Source organism: Mycetomoellerius zeteki, unplaced genomic scaffold (genome assembly GCF_001594055.1).
Source record: "Mycetomoellerius zeteki isolate Tzet28-1 unplaced genomic scaffold, Tzet1.0 scaffold93, whole genome shotgun sequence".
Classification (NCBI taxonomy): domain Eukaryota; kingdom Metazoa; phylum Arthropoda; class Insecta; order Hymenoptera; family Formicidae; genus Mycetomoellerius; species Mycetomoellerius zeteki.
The window spans coordinates 32,899-51,427 of record NW_017257968.1 but is presented as its reverse complement, the minus strand read 5'-3'; the positions used below and the strand labels follow the sequence as shown (position 1 = coordinate 51,427).

The following is an 18,529-nucleotide window of genomic DNA, read 5'->3' as shown; positions in this document are numbered from 1 at the left end:
AGTTATAAAGGACCAGATATCCATTTATGCAGCTGCAAGAAAGAGTATGATTTATGTTGTTGTGTTACGTACCTCTAGCAAATGTGGTACAATTATCCTCCTCTATTGTTATAATCGTTACTATCGTCCCTGGGGATTGGGACGATAGTAACGATTATATAGGTTGTAACAAAATTCCTCGTAGTCTTTAAACAAACATAACTTTTTTTCTACATAATTACATAAAATAATTAAACCAAAGAAAATTTTCTATCTAAATAAATTCTTATCTAAAGATACATATTTTTTAATGTAAGTATCATATTTTAACTGTTATAACACTTCAAAGTCAAAATGTTACTTTTGTCCCCGGTCTCCCTTAAATATTTTATGTTATATTTATGATAAATATTTATGATAATATAAATGTTTCTAATAAGTATTTTTTACTTGGATTATAATGTCTCATTAAGTATCTTCATAGCATTTACTATAAACATTTACAATAAATATTTCATAATATTTAAAATAAATGTTTATGTGATCTGTGCAATCTAAGAGACCACAAAAATATGTTTACAAAATATTTAAAATAAATCTTATAAATATTTATAAATATTTTGTAAATATTATATTTTATAAATATTGTGTGCTGTCTGGGTACGTATAATACATATATAATACATATACACGAGATGAAAAAGAGAGAGATAGAGAAAGAAATTGTCGCAACGCTAATTAATCGTCACCGATCGAGTGCCAAATCATCCCCTCCTCGCCGCAGCAAGAGCGCACCTTCGAAGGGACGAGCGGGGTGTAGAAGATGTTGCTAAAATAAAAGCGAAACAAGACAGGGTCCACGGGGAGTGACGAGACAAACCCGCGGCGTATAGAAGGGCCGAGCATTTTTTTTGCAGTACGCGCGAGTGCGAAACCAAAGAAGGTACTGCATCGCGCCCTCGGAGGCTGCGTCATCGATGGAAAACAGTGAACAATAGTTTCCTCAGTGAAGAGAGATTGCTTTTCATTATTTGTGCTTTTACAGAATCATCTGTGTAGTGAAATCAATAATATCGACATGTCTAGATTTTTTACAGATTGTCTGCTTTGAACAAGAGATTTTTGTCTTTACGTCATTCATTGTCAAATATTGTAGTTAAACTAATTCTTTGAGTTAAATAACGTTAAGTAGTTTTTACTTTCATGTGTCAAAATGTATTATTTTGACAAACCATGTGATTAAAAAGCCACAGCCATGTCTAATCAATCCACTTATAGTGTTGAATTGTTTAATTTCAAAACAATATCCATTTAACGTATATATTTAATAAATATAGGTGATCAAAAATAGATGATCAATCTTTAAGTTAATTTAATATATCTTCTGTGTGAATTGAATTATTTAATTTTATTGTTTTAGTTAAATTAATGACATATTAAATAGGAGTAATGATCTCCTATAGGAATGATTAAAAATGACACTAAAATTGTGTATAATTTGACATCACAAATTTAACCAGTGTTGGTCGTTTATAATCTTTTATATCTGCTAAAAGAAATTATGATCCCATGCAATAAAAACGATGTTATAAATATTACTTTACAAATCGTGATTATTTCACACGTGTCCTATTTTTCTTGATACACAGTATAATTGAAAGGATATTTTATATAATCAAGAAGTTTGAGCACAAGCTTGAAGATCGGTATGGCATTTGGTTTCGCTACAAATACATCAAGTCAATTGATACCTCAGCCAAGTGGTTTGTTGTGTCTTGTGATGACCTGTTTCTTCATACGATGTATATACTCAATCGGCTAAATAAATCCTATCGAAAATTAAATTAACGTTTGATTAGGCTGTCGCGATTTAAGAAAGTAGTAGAAACTGGAAGCGTCGCGAAAAATAAATTAAAAAGAAAATACATATGAAACAGATAAATGAAGGAATACTTTTTAATTATTTATCAAGCCAATTTAAATTTGCAATATCAAATTTATATTCAAGTTAAGTCATTTTTAATCATTCCTATAGGTCGTCTCTACTGAATATGTTGTTAATTTAATTAATTATAGAACAATAGAGTTAAACACTTTAACTGAAGAAATGTATTAAATTTGATTCAAATATAGTTTATTATGTACTAAGTATATATATTAATTTATTTCGAAACTAATTATAAATAATTCAACCAGCATAAAAATAGATTGATTAGATGACTATTCCTTTAATCATTGTTTTATATTAAAATAATATATTTCAATACACATGAAAATTAAAAATAACAAAATGTTATTTTTAATTCAAAAAATTGATTTAAATTTGATCCTTTAGTGTTTAAAATTAATAATGGCACAACACGTAATTGTTTGTAGGTTCATTATCGAAGTGAATACATATTATATATAACGAGATTACAATGTGGGAGGAAGAAGCTGCACCGTGGGATGTTGAGGAACCTGCTCCGGCAGCGGGTCCCGAGGGTGCAGCGGAAGGTGCGCCTACCGAGGCAGCTGCTGCTGAGAAACCTGTCTTGAAATTATTAAAGCTTGAGCCGCCACATTACAATCATCACTGGGTTCGACCACTGTTTCTTAATTACGCGTATCTCTACGATTACAGGTAAGATACGAAGATACATATTAAGACTTTTTAATAGCATGATTAATACAATTGTATAAAAAATATAGAAATTGATATAAAATATTAATCACATCATAAAAAAATGGCGTGCAATCTTTCGCAAAAGAAATTTTTTTGTTCGCCAAAATAGCTCAAATCGAACTTAGTTTAAATAATTTTTTTTTTATTTTAAATATCTTGAGAGAACAGAAGACTATCTAAATAGGTGAATAAATAACATAAAAAAAACAAAAATTATGTGTTTTAAAACGTAAATTTTAAGATGACTGAATAAAATATATTTTGATTTAACATATCATAAATGTTAATTTTCCAATCTTGGAAAAAATATGCTTCTCTCTCTCCATGCTTTGTTTACAAACTGTGTCAGTATTATTTTTGTGTTTATTTTCTTAAATAATCTTTATCTTCTAACATATTCATTTTGTATTAAATAAACACATAAATTTGAATGACTCATTTGAGACACGTGAAATGTGTCAAATTTAATACAAATTTTTCATACATATAAATATATATATATAACAAAGAATTATAAATTTATAACTGTGAAATTACGTTATAAAATATTGAACTCACGATAACGGACAAAGATTGTTTGTAATCTCAATCTCGGAATGATCTTTTCTTTCTAATAGGAAGAACTATTACGAGGACGTGATCGATTATCTTAATTCGAGACAGAAGGGTATATACCGCGAGCCGCCCAGAGCTCAGGAGTGGGCAGAAAGAGCTATGAGGACCTACGATCAAAAGAATACAGACAAGAGCTTTAAGCGATCGGCCGACATGAAGTACATCACTAATATGAGACTCACATCCAGACACTACAGTTATCATACTCGTGCTTACTATAGTCTGAAATACCAGAAGATTCTGTGAATCCGCAGACCGCTGTTAAAAGCAGTCAAAAGACAAGTGAAATTTCACATATTCGTTCACGTGTACACAATCTCTTAAGATCTTCATCAATATTTATTTTTCGACGTAATTTGTCTTTCTAATTGTCTCTATTGTATCTCTTGTTTGCGACTAGATAATTTTGATTTGTTTTATATAAACTAGTGAGATAAATAATATTGTAATTCAAATGTGATTGGCAGAATTGATAAAATCATCAATAATATCTGCTCATTGCAGCTAAAATGATATATGTTTGTACACTTACTTGGCATATGTACCATTAAAGATTGGTATTGTAAAATATATCTTTTTACTTTTAAACATCATTTTAAAAGTTCAGAAACTTTTCGAATGGATCATACATTTTTATAACATGTTTTAACATGCGTTTTTTTTTAACCAATATTTAATAACTTATTAAATAGTTAATAATTTAATTCAGTACTTAATAATTTAATTTAATTTTTATTTGTGGAGAAGTTTTGAGGAAAGGAAAGGATTTGTTATTTAATACTTAATATTTATTATAAATACGCGTAAACTATTTTTCTATTAAAATATTTAAGTGATAGTCTTGCAAAGAATATCACATATTTCATGAAATAAAAGAAGAATAATCATCAAAAAATAAACAAACACAATTAATAATTATATTGATAATTATAAGTAAAATGTTATATCAACTTAATTATTAAAAATATTTTCGCAATTTCAGATACGTTTTTGCGATAACGTTGAAAGGTCAAATATTCTAGACAATCTAGACCTATTAAAAAATATATTAAGATATATTTTTTTATCAATCTGAAGTAAACTTGTCCTATAGAAAAATATGAGTACTTTTTAAATGAAAAAGTGATTAAAAATGAAGAATTATTTTTAAGAATTAATCCTAAGAAATGTAATTGATAGTAAAAGTATATTCTTCGTTCTATTTTAATTTTCAAATAATTTAGATTTGAAGAGACAAAATTTTAATTCAATCATTAATTACACAAGTATCTAATATTCTATTTAGAAAGAAAAAAAGTTTTCCAAATTAAAAAAATCTTTGAAGTATATTAATAAATTTTGCACACACCGTAGTATCATTGGACAGAAAAGCCTTTTCGAACCTTAAAACGAGACGCTTTTCTTTCTCTTCAAAAATCTTCGCTTCATCGGCTGCATCGCGAGAGTCTCCCGTGGATCACCAATCTCTTTTGTATCAATTAATGAGTTGATCCTATATTGTCTTCCTGCCGGGACAGGAGGCTGAGTCTCCGGCTCGTCGACCGATATCTTGGGCAACTTCAACAGAAAGGTCTTGGGCTTCGGCTTCTCTAGCTCAACATTTGTAATCTTGCGCGTTCTGTCGAGTTTCTGCGACAGCGTCGTCTGCTCGTCGTCGCCCTGATTGTCGAACTTTGTCGCATGTCGCTGGAACACGATATCGGCGGCCTCCAGGGTGCTCTTGGCCTTCTCTATCTCGGCGTTCAGATCAATCACATCGAAGATGCGATCCTGTAAGGAAACAAAAAAGTGCCAGATACAAAAACATTCGTAAGAACAGGTGATACGGAAATTTTATTGGGCTGAATTATGTGTGAATTATGAAATGCATTTGTAATTTATATAATTTTGATATTACAACTTAAATTATAATAAATTAATCATTTACAATATGTTTTATTAATAGTTCAGCTTTTTTTTTTATTTAATCAGATTTGATTTTTAATATTTTGAAATTATTAGTCATTCTTTCGTTTAACTCAACCTGCATATCTCGCCGTTTGCGTCTTAATTCCGCCAAATCCTCCTCAAATGCAGCGGCCGCACGTTCCTTGAAACGTCTATGAGTGATCACAAAATCATCTTCATAAGGATTCTCCTGAATGGGTCGACCACGTCCGTCGAGTAAAAAGTCTAACTCGTCATAGAAATCTTCACGATTTCCCGACAAGTTACGAGAACCTAAAATATTAGTGGAATCGTGTTAATTATTATTAATTGTAAGATATTAATGTTAATTCAATTTTTTTGTGCAATACAAAATTGAAAATAAGTAAAAATGCATTTATAATCATTCAAAATTACTCGTGTTATATAGCCACTTCTAATAAAAATTGTTCTTAACAATAAATTAGATACATTTAATTAAATCTAAAGCATATCGTTATTATCTTATAAAAATATATACAAATATATATATATATAAATACTCGTCAGTTTTATTAAACCTTATAAAAAATAGATTCTTACCTGCAGAGTCTTACTGCAGCTAGTGCGGAATCTCGTGCATGCAGAAAATGGAAGGGAAAAAACATCAAGATACATAAAATGTCAATAAAATAAAAAGTGTATAATGAATAAAAAAGGAGATTTGGGGAAACATGTGATGTACGCATGTGTCACCTGACATGCTTTCAGAAAAGAGTTTTTAAATAAGATTTATTCATAAATAAGAAAGAAGAAATATACATTTATAGTAAATTCGGAGAATAGTTTTCTGAAAGAAACGATATTTCGAGACAAACTCGACAATTAAATTGCGACTTCGCGTCTCTTTATAATATCGCGCTGGTAGTATTATAATAAGTTTTGCAAAAATGATTTTAAATGTAACAAGTTTTGCAAAAATAATTTTAAATATTAAAATGTAATGTATTTGTTAGGAACGATTAACATTTAAGCTTCCTCGGATCACACCTGAGAAACGGAGAAGCGAAAAATTATGCGAGAAATATCGTACGAAAGTACGTTAAATATAGATTTTAATATAGATTTTAATCAAGTCATATATCTGTCAAATTTTGCGTCGTTAATTTACAAAAAAAACCTGAATATATAAATAGAAATAAAATTATGCTGAAAAAGAAGGACCAAGCGTATTTTCGAAAGACACGTCTCGCATTAAAGTATCGATATATTATAATAATTATAGAATATTATGCGCAATAAATGTAGACGCAATATCATGAGCATGAACATCGATATTAGATTCTGTCGATAAAATTTATTAACTATTTACAGCCAGTAAAATTTATCGACAATTCACTGTCAATAAAGCACTATTTAAAGTTAATGGAATCGTCATATATTCGTTTCACGAACAGATCAGCGACGATATAATATCCATATGAATATGCGACCGCCGAAAAAATGGCGATCACAATGCATGTAAATCGAAAACATATTCTAATATACTTGTGTATTCAAATAGAACAGTGCCTTACAGCAAAACCGATTTACAAACATTATATTACACTGTAATCAAAAACAAATTAAAATTACGATAAATGTAAATTATTGCTAATTATTACTATAGTCATTTTTAAAAACATTAAAATAATTTTTTAAAAACATTAAAAGAATGCAATTTAAAATTGCAATATCGATCTTATCATGAGCAGATTAATCTAATAATTTCATTTAATAATTTTAATTATTTTGAAGAAATGACAAAATTTAAGCCAATAATAAAGTTATATTTAAATAATATGTTTCAAGACAATTGACATGTTAATGATTAGAAGTTGTTTTTCCTGCAGTAGCTATGGTCGACAGAGATTAATAATCTTTTTTTCATAATTGCTACACAGAAAGAATGGTTTCACTGAAGTATCACTGAAGTAACCATTCTTTTTATGTAATACATAAACAATTAATAACGGATCCTCCTTGAAATGTTCTTCAAAGTTTTCAGCGCGTAATGCTTAATGGCTGTAAAACACTGTCATGAAAATTAAGATAGATCGCAAGATTCTTTAGAAGCTGACGTGCTTCTCTGCGCGTTCGGCGATGCGCACCTTCTTGCTGAGGGCCGACTGTTGAACGACATCGGCATCAGCCATAGCGGCATTCTCGTTGACCAGCGCCCTGAGGGCCGCGGCCCTGCGTTCTCTTTTGGCTTGCTTCTCGGCGAGTTCTTCCATCTCCGACTCGAGATCGTGGAGACGCGCTTTCGTCTGCATGGCCCGACTGGCGGCGGCGCTGGTCTGTGCTAAGTCGTCGTCCTCGTTGATCAACTTGGACCATCTGGCGAACGCTGGCTTGCTCTCGTCGACGCGTTCGACCTCGTCGAAGAGCTTCGAGCGTCTTTTGAAGCTGTTTTCGACGTCTTCGATCGCCGTTTTGGTGCTCTTCCTGGCGGCCACCGTATTCTCCAGGAGATCGGTAGCGTTCCTTCTGGCCTGGCCCGCGATGTTGGACGTGGCCTCGAAGTCGTCCTCGAGACCCATCGCTGCCACCCGAGCGCGAAACCGACGTGTCGTTGCTGTCACTTCGTCTGCGAAGTCATCGCCCAGCCTGCGACGTCCCGGTATGCGTTGCCCACGGCTGTCGTAGACGGTGTCCTCATCGTCGAAGGCTAGTAGAGGGTCAGTGAAGGGCGGTGGTTGGGAGGCGCGGGTACGAGGGTCGTGGTCGAGGTCAAGGTCACGACCTAGGGAGCCAGTGCGGGGACCTGAGAGGTCGCGCGTGCCTGCAAAAACCGACATCAGAAAAGAGCGTTGATTTTTGCGAATAAGGGTGGAAGTTGATGAGCGATGATGATGGATATGTCGTCGAGAAGCAGCGCCGAATGATCGAAATCGCATCAACGATTTTGGATGAAAGAGGAAGACTGATGAGAGATGAATGGATGAATTGATAACAAGATGGAGAATCTGACGAGCTCGCATTTCAATTATATAATTCCATTAATACTAATTAAACTATTTAAAAATAATCAACATAAATATTTAATATAAATAATAATTAATTTAGTAATTAATATTCATTTCTCGATTTTTTATAGTTACTGTTAATATAAATTTACTTTATTTATATATCAAAAAATGAAAGAATTTGTAAAATTTAAACTATTTTAAATTATATTTAAGTTATAAATTATAACCAGTGACGTTGAGGGAGAATTCAGAGAAAACAATATTTCGTTTGAGATGTTTTTATTTAAAATATATTTCACATTATGCATAAATATCAAGGTATAATTATTTGAATTGGTGTAATCTTCTTAAGTAAAATTAGGGACTCCGTTTTTAACACTGGTTATAATTTGATCCCTAATAAAAATCTAAATTGACGTTAGATGCAACAACAACGTAAATATCATTAAGATTTATTCGATTTACCTTTTTTAAAAAATATTGAAGAAAGGAACACAAATTACGAATAATGAAATAATTATCTATTTAATGTTGTTAAATAAGTAAAATTGAAATTATGCAACGTAAAATAAAAATTACGTTAAAATTATCATTTTGAGAAATCATGATCGGTTTCGCCGGTTACATTTCGTACTTCCCTACTTACAACGACTCAGTATCGGCTGAGCGAGCTTTACATCGTAGGTTGCACGTATTTTTGGTGTCGTTTGATCAAAAATAAATTCAGATGCGCATCACATTAACAGTCTGGCACATCTACAAAATCCCATCGGTGAGCCCGCGACTATATCCTAATAAACTAGCAGTTGCATCTAAAGTCAAGCACAACGTTTGCTCTCATCCTTCATATTTCGCACCATCCACGACGCCGGAAACATACAGGGTGTCCCAGATAAGTGTAATACAGCGGGAATCTATAACGCGTAAGTTTTTTTTCTGTCAGGAATTTAATTGTTTATATTTTATTTATCGCAATCTCAGGATTGTCAAGCGCACATATTTTTATCACTGAGAGAAAAAATTGATTGCAATTACTATAATTCAATTATAATTTATTATCTTCTTTAGAACTATATAATTAAAAAAATTATAAGTTTTGCAAAAATAAACGGACACAATTAAGAAAAGATATACTTTAAAAGTACATACTTTTATTCCTCTACAATCAGTTATTACACCAAAATTGCATTTCAAAATTAAAATTACAAAATTTTAATTATTTAAAACATTCAAATTTATTTTTTAGAAATCTTAATTAAAGTAAAAATATTATGCTTTTATCGACGTGATTCGAAAGATTATAGCAATTGCGAATCGACTTTCGCTACAGAAAGATTAAATCAAACTTTTTCAAATAGCGGAATGCTAGCGTATTCGCTTTCTGGGATATCCTGCAGGCTTAGACATTGCTATTTTTATTTATTTTCGTCGCGATCGACAATTTATTGATGTCGTTAATTCACATCTTTACATCTTCGACTTTCTCTGTTTTATTCTTATGCGGCCGTATAAATCTACTAGTCACCAACTGGGCAATCACTGTCAGCTTTATTGCGGACGCATTATTCAAGAAGACACGCAACACCTTTCGTAAATCGCCTCGCCGCGTTATTTGTGTTGATGTGAGACGTGAAACGATGATACGTGTGAGTGTGCATGCGTATATTATGATCTAGGAATCAACAAAGCAAAAGTTTCTGTCGCGACATCGAGACCAGTCGAGGGCGAACGAAATGAGAAGCCCATCGAGAAGCTGACGCGTTGCGATCCGTCGATCCTCGTCGATGATCGTCGCAGCAAGCGCAACATATTATACAGTAATCACACCAAGGCTGCCCGCGCAAAGTCAAAGTGTACTTAGGAAACCAAACAATTTATTCAGCAAAATGATACATCAAGTAGGAGAGACATAATTCAGAGATTAACTACACAGTTGCAGGCAAGACAGTAAAAATCGATGCACGCAAAAGGATGACATTAAAATTCGAATAAAACCGTTAGAATGTGAAGGCCTCATTCTCGCTGCGTATCAGGAGCGCTAACTTTAATTTCAATTTCAAGAGGAGGCCGGGAAGAAACCGACTATTCGTTCGTTGAATCTCTTGCTGCGTTTTTCTCTTCTTCGTACAATTTTTCTAAATCTAAGTTTATAAGTTCCCTCACACGAGTAAATCAATCTAGTAAATTAATATCTAGCAACATCTAGTAAATTAATTGTCAAATATTATTGAGTTTATTTTAGATTTTAATTATTTTATTTCGTTACTAAATTTATTTCCGATGTTGCGGAACAATAAATACTCTTTACATGTTAGAACTCTGGAAAAATCCTAGTTTAAAGATAAATATCTTACTATGGGTACTATTTCTCTGCGTATGTACACTTTCCGCATCATTTCTTCTCGTTAACATAAAATCTCATTTATTAAATCCTGTACAACGATCGTCCCGTTCACATCCTAATCTCGAGCTCTGCATCGCGATCCTCCTGCCACGTTATAGATCGAGAATCGCGATGCCGGATCGAATAATCAATTGATAACAGCTCGCCACGAGGCAGATCGATCATGCGAGTCGTGGAAATTGGAGTAAAGGATGTGGAATTAGGAGAAGGATGAGGATAAGGGGATCGGACAAGAGTTTTTCTCAAGTATTTTTCATTTGCACAACGAATCTATTCAGCGAGCTCCGACAATCTCTCGAGGAGGATTTGGGAGAGAAAGTCTTTTTACAACACTCCTTCAAAACCACTTTGGAAAACGATTGAACAGGTTACCGATGTCGCTACGACGCGCCGCGATCTCGTCGGCTAGTGAGTTTCTCGGCTCCGGGAACAATGGTCGTCCGCTGTACTTCCGGTCTAGGTGATCAACCATGGGTTTGTAATAGGACTCGCCCTTGTCATAGTTGCTGCCGTAGATGAACGTGCGCGGCCTGCTAAGGATTGGCCTCGACATCTCGAGATTCGGCTGCCTCTCTCCCTGTTATCTGCAAATCAGAGACACATTCTGCACTGCTATCTTCACTGGAGATTTGAAATTTCCTTTGGCAAAAATAGGTACAGCACACTTTCAAAACAACTCAGGTGTCGTCAGATAAACGGAACTTTAATTGTAATGTAATTAATAATTTTACACAGCAGATCTTCTACAGCAGATAGCAAAGGTGTCATCGTTATAAATTTAAATGATTTTTTTAAATCCTACAAATGTAACTTTGAATGAACTCTCGAAATTAAAAACTAAACTAAGAGAGTGAGAGTACAGCGCGGTTAGTAATGCTCAAATAATAGTATAAAAAGTTTTATTAATTTGTTTTGAATTATGAACGTTTTTGATTGACTCTCTTTGGAGACTTCCTCAGCAATCAATTACAGAATTACAGAATCAATTACTGTATTGGTTCTCGTTACGTCAAAATTGAGTCATTAATAGGTTGCTAGAAATTTTTTTAAATTTAGAAATTTATAAATCAGTCAATTAGCTGCTTTGGCAGTTCTAGTAAAATCATTATTATCATTAATATAACTATTATAGCATTATTAACTAAAACACTAATACAATAGGGAGCTCTAATTCAGATATATGAGCGAACGTTCCGGTTGTGTGCCACCCACGTGAAGAAGCTAATAATGCTGAAAATCATTTCGCCAAACGCGCGTGCGACACGTGGTGATCCCCCCTGGCCTTCCTCCGTCCTCCACGTGGCTTCCAAGAGGTGCACTATACCATGCTTAGTAATAGAAGTCCGGTAGACACTTTCTCTCTCTCTCTCTCTCTCTCTCTCTCTCTCTCTCTCCCTCTCGCTCTTTCTTTCTCTTGGTGGCAATTTGGTTCGTCATCGTCAGCAAACTGGAGCGAGCGGCTGTACACCGGTCGAAAATAACCCGCGTCTAATTTGGTGCCCGTGAACTGAACTGGCACGGCGCGCACGAGGCCCGGGCCGCAATCTCCCTGAACACGAGGCGTGTGAATCGCCGAGAGCGCCCACTCTCCCTTTCCTCAGGGCCGATCTCTACGTCTGTATACATCGCAGACGCGGCTTAATTACCGCATTTTCGGCCTCTAAAAGAAGCTAGACACTCGAAGTGACACATACCGCTCGCGATGGATTCAACTGATTTTCTCAATCGTAAACGATATATCCATTGGCATATATCGTTGTTGGATTAATGAATTTAAAAAAAAGTTTTTCTTATACACCCGAAATATACATTTACTTGAGATATATTCGCAGATAAAGCCATGTTATCAGAACTTTTTGTCGCCCTTTTTAGAACTGCATTTTTAATTTGATCACTTTTGTATCTGTAAAACGCTTATTTTTCTGTCTAAAGTATTTAAAAATAGCAAATATAGATGTTTAAATGTTTGATTTAAAAATAAATTTCAGTATAATTAAGATCGATTATTCATGTAAAGATCACGAAAGATTATTCACGCAAGTTGTTCGCCAATGTATTCGCAGAAATGACAGTCGCAAAGTCGACGTTTATTGAATAATAACTCAAATCTCCTTCTTGTCACTTTCAATAACGTCGTAAGTTATCCTCAGCCTTGGATTAAGCTTAATGTCCAACGACCCGCCTACATCTTTTGTTTTGTAATTATTTTTAAATGAAGAGGCTGCAACCGATATACGAGCTAAATAAGACATGTTATCGCGTATGTAGGCTAACGAGCGCTGTACATTGACCTATTTATTTTAGTCGACTATTAAATTACCGAGGCTACTTTTTTTCACCTAATTCTATCAATACCTTCTGATTTTATAACAAATATATTTGATTTAGGGAAAAGGATTGTATTTTATCAGCACGTTAAATGTTTTATGCATCTTATTAATTTAAAAAATTTTTAAAAAGAAAATATTATAAATTTTTTTAAATAATGTTATTAATATAAGAATTTTTCAAGTACATCGATTTTAAGTTAGGATTAATAACAAACATTTCAAAGTTAAGATTAGTATATTTGCAAATCACTTATTAATTGTTATAATAATTTATCCAATCAATATAATTAAAATATTTGATTGTTTAAATATTTAAATTTACTGATTTCACTACAATTATTTCAAGATCATTAATCATAACAGTTTTCTTTTCACCTTTAATTCATCTGCAGAAAAATTAATAAGGTTTAAATGTAAGGAATAAATTTTTGTAGTTTCGAAAATTAATTACACAAAAAAGATTTAATCACAAATTTAATTACAATTAATCGATACTTATTTACAGATATTTTAACAAAAATTTTTAATAAATTCAAATTTTATTTTATGTGATCAAACCTGCGAATAAATTATTGTTAATCTTTTAGATTATTTTTTTACTTTCAGGAAAAGCATATAAAATTTTAAATTGTGATAGAAAAGACTTTAAAATGATAAATAAAGAAACAAAATTTTACAGAAGAAGTACTAATAAATTTTTTGCAAAATTTACAAACTTTTTATGATGTAACTAAAGTAACCAGTTAATTATTATCAACTTTAATTCATTAAACGGTTAACATAATTTTTAAAAACAAAAAATTATTTCATCGTCAATTTCAAATTTTGACATTTCGTTAGGATTTTCAACGATTCACTTCAGCATCATGACACGTCTAGAGCGATGGACAACGCGTCAAGCGATAATAGAACTGTTTTGAGTTAATCCTTCTTGGAAGCCGACGATTCGTCCGTCCATTTCATGGACAATAACGAAATGAATTCTTCCTGGCGCGGTTACGGATCATCGACATAAATATATCCAATAATAAGAGTGACGTTTCGAATGAAAGGTCTAATGTCGCGCGGCGTAAATAAATTCGCAGCTCAGAATAAACTGCGGCGAAATGAATAGTACATCCTTTCGATAGTACACGCTCTCATCGAACATCGCACGTGCCAAAACGCGACAAATGATAGCTGGCTACTTTCGATTAGATTGTCCGTTTGGCTTAATTGGCAAGTACGCGTCTGGCGCGCATCCGCTTGGATAGATGATTTAGACTATTTAGAGCGAATCGGTTCATTACTCGATCCTTCGTTGACATATCATTTGCGTTTTACTATGTGCAATACATAGTCACTATTTGTACGTTTCATTTCATTCAAAAAAGTCGCGTAAGTGACGTACCCAAACGGATTTCTTATGTGTGTCTAAATCGAGTCAATATATTAAGTTTATTATATTCTATGTATTGAATAATAAGATAAAGATTTTTGGATTTAATAATTTTATAGAAGCATACTAACAAATTTTTTGCTAGTATAATATTATTAATTATAAAATATTAATTATAAAAATACCTCATCAGGTACACAGCCAGATAACACAGAAAGTCCGAATAGAATTTTTGTTCATTCTCGACTTACGAGAATAAATTCCTGTTTCGTCCAATTTCTGTTCTAAAAGTATTTCTGAAAATTCCAAAAAGTTTCACTTTTATGTTACCAATTGTGAACTTTTTTCGGATTCAAAAAGTATTCTTTTTCTAGTTTCTTTCTATTTTTTAATTTTATATAAAAACAAATTATATTTTGGTTTTTAGGCAAATTAAATATTACTTTTATTAAAGGTAACATATACAAATATGTTACCTTTACTACATATATAAATATATTTATATGTATACCTATATTTTTAATTCATTTTGAGTTCATTTCAAATAAATTACACAAATTCATAAAACCTAAGATTAAGATGAGTACTTTCCGAGTTCAAATGGATCAGTTATGCTATCTGGATATATTAAATTAATAATAATTTCAATATTTTAGGATTAGCACTTATAATAATATTTGTGTATTACTATTGATTACATATACTTCACATATAATTTTTAAATTTACATTATTACGCCTATTTGATGGTGAATTTGGTGTGTCAATTTATTCAATAAATAATAATCTATAAATTTTTTCGATTGTTTAGAAATTGTTTAGAAAATGTATTTATTTCTGTTATCATAAGAAAATTATTGTTTATTTCAAGATTATCATGGTTTTTTTTTACCTGTTAGATTTATTAAAAGATTAACAATGTAATTTAAAATAAAAGATATCAATAATAAAAATATACATTAAACTGATAATTTAATTGAATACATTTTTATGTAAAAAATCAAATAAAGAACCTTAAATCGGCAGTGAAATGAATCAGCAATAAGTTAGACTCGCACACGCGCCACGTATAAGCACGGTAATGAGTAACGATGGATATAATGCCAACTGTTTTAGATTCTGACTCAGCGGATCCTCGCTAGATCCACATTTTCAAATTATTTAGCGAATTCCGTTGGAGCGATGGATTTAAATAAATCGCGCAATTGCGTTGCGCTCTCGTGTCAATTTGCACAGAGTATCGGATATCCATGTATATCGAGATTTTTTGGCAGCAAATGAACATTTAGCACATGAATGAAAATTTATCATGCGTAAAGAATCCCTTAATAGAACATGTTCTTTATAGGTGATGTGTAAATCTTTATCAAGTAGCAATATAAAACTACCTTAATTTGTAACAGCACAATTTTAGTCTAAAATTTTAGTCTAAAATTTTTAGAGCAATATTTGATTTTTACTTAATTTTATTATCAATATTTCTTGGTATTAATTTTTAAAATATTTTCCTAAAGGAGCAGGCCAATTAATTATTAACACAATACTTCCTTTCGCGTCGTTAAAAGATACAATATCTGTAAAGCAATATTGATATAAATATATCGATTATGAAGATATATTTATGTGTTAATTTGATAACTATTTGCAAAGTTAGGTAATAAACAAATGCCTAATTCCGGAAATAATGGTAATATTAAACAGTTGTTAGTGTGAAAAGTCTCGCATACAAAAAATTCGCTCGTCGATCTAATCGCACATTTAAGATGTGTCACTTGAGACGAATATATTACAGTCGATTGTCTGTTCCGGAATTAATGTAGATTCGTGTAAATTTATTTGTTCTACAGGAGGCTTGCAATAATACGAAATTGAATGTTTAGCCAGCTAGAACGGCAGTGTCAGATCGCATATACGTTCGTTCTCTATCGTTGCGTAAGGCCGCCAAATTTAGCTGGTGGACGGCACTTAAAAATGGCGATATCGATTACAAAATAATCCCGGCCGCGCACAATCGACACCACCGATTTCACGACACGTAATAATGCAATTAATTACGTGATTAATTGTTTAATTGTCAATATTTTAAATTTTATCTCACTGGCATTAATAATAAGTTAATACACACATCATTCGGATTAATTGATGTCACTTGAATAGTCTTAATTAAGAGGATTAATTATTATTTTTCGTTGCGTCACAATTAAATATTATACATTATATTATATATTATATATTATATGTTTCATTAAATTAATATTACATTACGTAATTATTTATATATTAAATTATTATATTATATATTAACAGGATATCGCGTCACGAATGTGATTAGGTTAAATTAGAGAACACACCATTATAATATATCGCATTTTACATTAGTAATCGTCAAATTTTGTTATCATTTATGGTATTTATGGAATCAAAAATATATTCGTTTAATTTTGCAGACGATTAGCAAGTCATATGTAAATAAGTTTTCACAAACGATGTATTAATTAACGTTAACATCCGTTGGCTTATTCTGAATTTTGACGACGAGAAGAACAATATTACAGTAATTAATTGGTGCGCTTCTTTGCAAAAACATTTTTATCGTTAGAAGTTAGTATCATAAAAGATTGACAGCGTCGTTAGGTAAAAATTAATTATTTTTCTGCAACTGTGCGTTTATAAGGACGTTCATATTGAGAATAAAAATTAATATCAGATTGTAGAGCGGTCATTTTTAATTGCAAAAGAATTAACTAATGTTCAATGCTTATAAGATGGATAATATTAATAATGCGTAAAGATGATGAAAAGTAGCATATTTAATTTGAATGCACTCGCGAGCGTTGTATATGCACTGTTAGAGAAGAGCACGCTTAGCACATATGTATATGTGAATAAATAAGCGCATTAATTTAATTGCTCAACCGTATGATTATGATTTCGTAATCTCAATTATGACAGACGACGTTTGCCTTAAGCACTACATTAACGATGCCAACGCCGATTAGGAACGCGAGTGGCATATGATGTTAATTTCGCTCACAGTGAAAATGATGTTCGCCACATTGCATCACGATTAAACATTATAAAATACGTGTATAATTAATCAAAGCCCTTGCAAAACTTTTTCCCAGTAACAATTCTTCAAATTCGACTCTCGAGAGTACAGAGAATATTTTTTCAAATCCCTTGAATTTACACGTTTTCAGACTTCTCTTCAAACACGAAAATATAATGTAGAAAAAATGTCCTTCGACTTCGAAGAAATCATCAACCAATTTTTATAAGGTTCAAACTCGAATTTCAATCTCGAATAAGTGTGAAACTCTGTCGTGTTATTTGTTTTAAAATAAAAAACAAATCTTTTCAAAACTTTTCAAAAACGATGAAACTTGTTGAAGAAGAGAGAGAGAGAGAGAGAGAGAGAGAGAGTTTGCGATTCGAAATAAAATATATCGCAATTAAGGTATAAAATATCTTGCACAAAAATCAAAATAGGGATGTATGATAAAAAGAAAAAATTTTCATATATTCGCTGAGAAATTAAGAATTCTTTATTATTATAAGAATTATTATAACAAGAAAATTCGTATTCCTGGCGCAAAAGTGATACGAGATTTACACAGAAATATAAAAAAAGGAATCCAAGGATAGATCTTCGTAACGATCCATGCCCGCGCACTAACGGCGATCTACACACCGTGTCGTAATCGCGATCGGTCGTTTTGTCGCGGAGAAACGGATGAAGACGCGGCGCGAAAATCGGGTCGCCCTTACCTAAAAACGATCGTCACGAGGTGTTATCCCCCGGGATGCTGTTTCCTCGGAAGTAGCGGCGCGACTCCCACGGTCGTCGCGACGCCCGAATTATTTCCCACTCTTCGCGTTCATGTTCTATCCCTACTTATCTGCCTCCCGGTGGTTCCACGGAGACGTGTGGAGAACCGACGCGACGCATAGTGGTTCCAATTCCTTCAAAAGCTCGCCAAAATCTCGTTTCGTTCAATTGACTTTGCAGTTGAAACACTCTGATAATAGCGATAATACTTTCTCGTTGGCTGATCCAGAAATTTATTAAGAGGTGGCTATTGGCGCATCACAAGTAAAATTCTTTTAAAGTCAAATATGAAAAGAGATAGAATATTAAATTATTATTTAAATTGTTACACTGAAAAAGTATCATTTAAATGTATAAAACGTTTTATTTAAAATTAAATTAACACAAAAAATGATATAATAAAATCTATGCGTT

The 18,529-nt window shown here is 32.3% G+C and overlaps 2 protein-coding genes across 3 annotated transcripts; one reads left to right on the top strand and one right to left on the bottom strand.

Moving 5' to 3' along the window:
• The first annotated feature begins 827 nt into the window (after positions 1 to 827).
• fln (flightin) lies at positions 828 to 3,836 on the top strand. Its single transcript, XM_018460301.1, has 3 exons — positions 828 to 922; positions 2,356 to 2,602; positions 3,262 to 3,836. Exons 2-3 carry the CDS (start codon positions 2,400 to 2,402, stop codon positions 3,503 to 3,505), a joined length of 447 nt encoding a protein of 148 aa, XP_018315803.1. The 5' UTR covers positions 828 to 922; positions 2,356 to 2,399; the 3' UTR covers positions 3,506 to 3,836.
• A 745-nt stretch (positions 3,837 to 4,581) lies between these two features.
• On the bottom strand, positions 4,582 to 18,176 carry LOC108730534 (uncharacterized). Of its 2 annotated transcripts, XM_018460298.1 has the most exons (4): positions 18,055 to 18,174; positions 10,952 to 11,163; positions 5,283 to 5,479; positions 4,582 to 5,029 (listed from the first exon to the last, which is right to left on the bottom strand). In XM_018460298.1, exons 2-4 carry the CDS (start codon positions 11,130 to 11,132, stop codon positions 4,643 to 4,645), a joined length of 765 nt encoding a protein of 254 aa, XP_018315800.1. In that variant the 5' UTR covers positions 11,133 to 11,163; positions 18,055 to 18,174; the 3' UTR covers positions 4,582 to 4,642. The 2 variants fall into 2 exon arrangements, with proteins under 2 accessions (XP_018315800.1, XP_018315798.1); XM_018460296.1 differs by lacking the exons at positions 4,582 to 5,029; positions 5,283 to 5,479 and adding an exon at positions 7,094 to 7,988 and having other exon boundaries at positions 18,055 to 18,176.
• Between the last annotated feature and the right edge of the window lie 353 nt (positions 18,177 to 18,529).

Coding starts and splice junctions, on each gene's coding strand:
- fln (XM_018460301.1), top strand. CDS start 2,400: ATGTGGGAGGAAGAAGCTGCACCGTGGGATGTTGAGGAACCTGCTCCG. Junction 2,603..3,261: donor GCGTATCTCTACGATTACAG/GTAAGATACGAA, acceptor TCTTTCTAATAG/GAAGAACTATTACGAGGACG.
- LOC108730534 (XM_018460296.1), bottom strand. CDS start 11,132: ATGTCGAGGCCAATCCTTAGCAGGCCGCGCACGTTCATCTACGGCAGC. Junction 7,989..10,951: donor GGCGCGTCGTAGCGACATCG/GTAACCTGTTCA, acceptor CGGTTTTTGCAG/GCACGCGCGACCTCTCAGGT.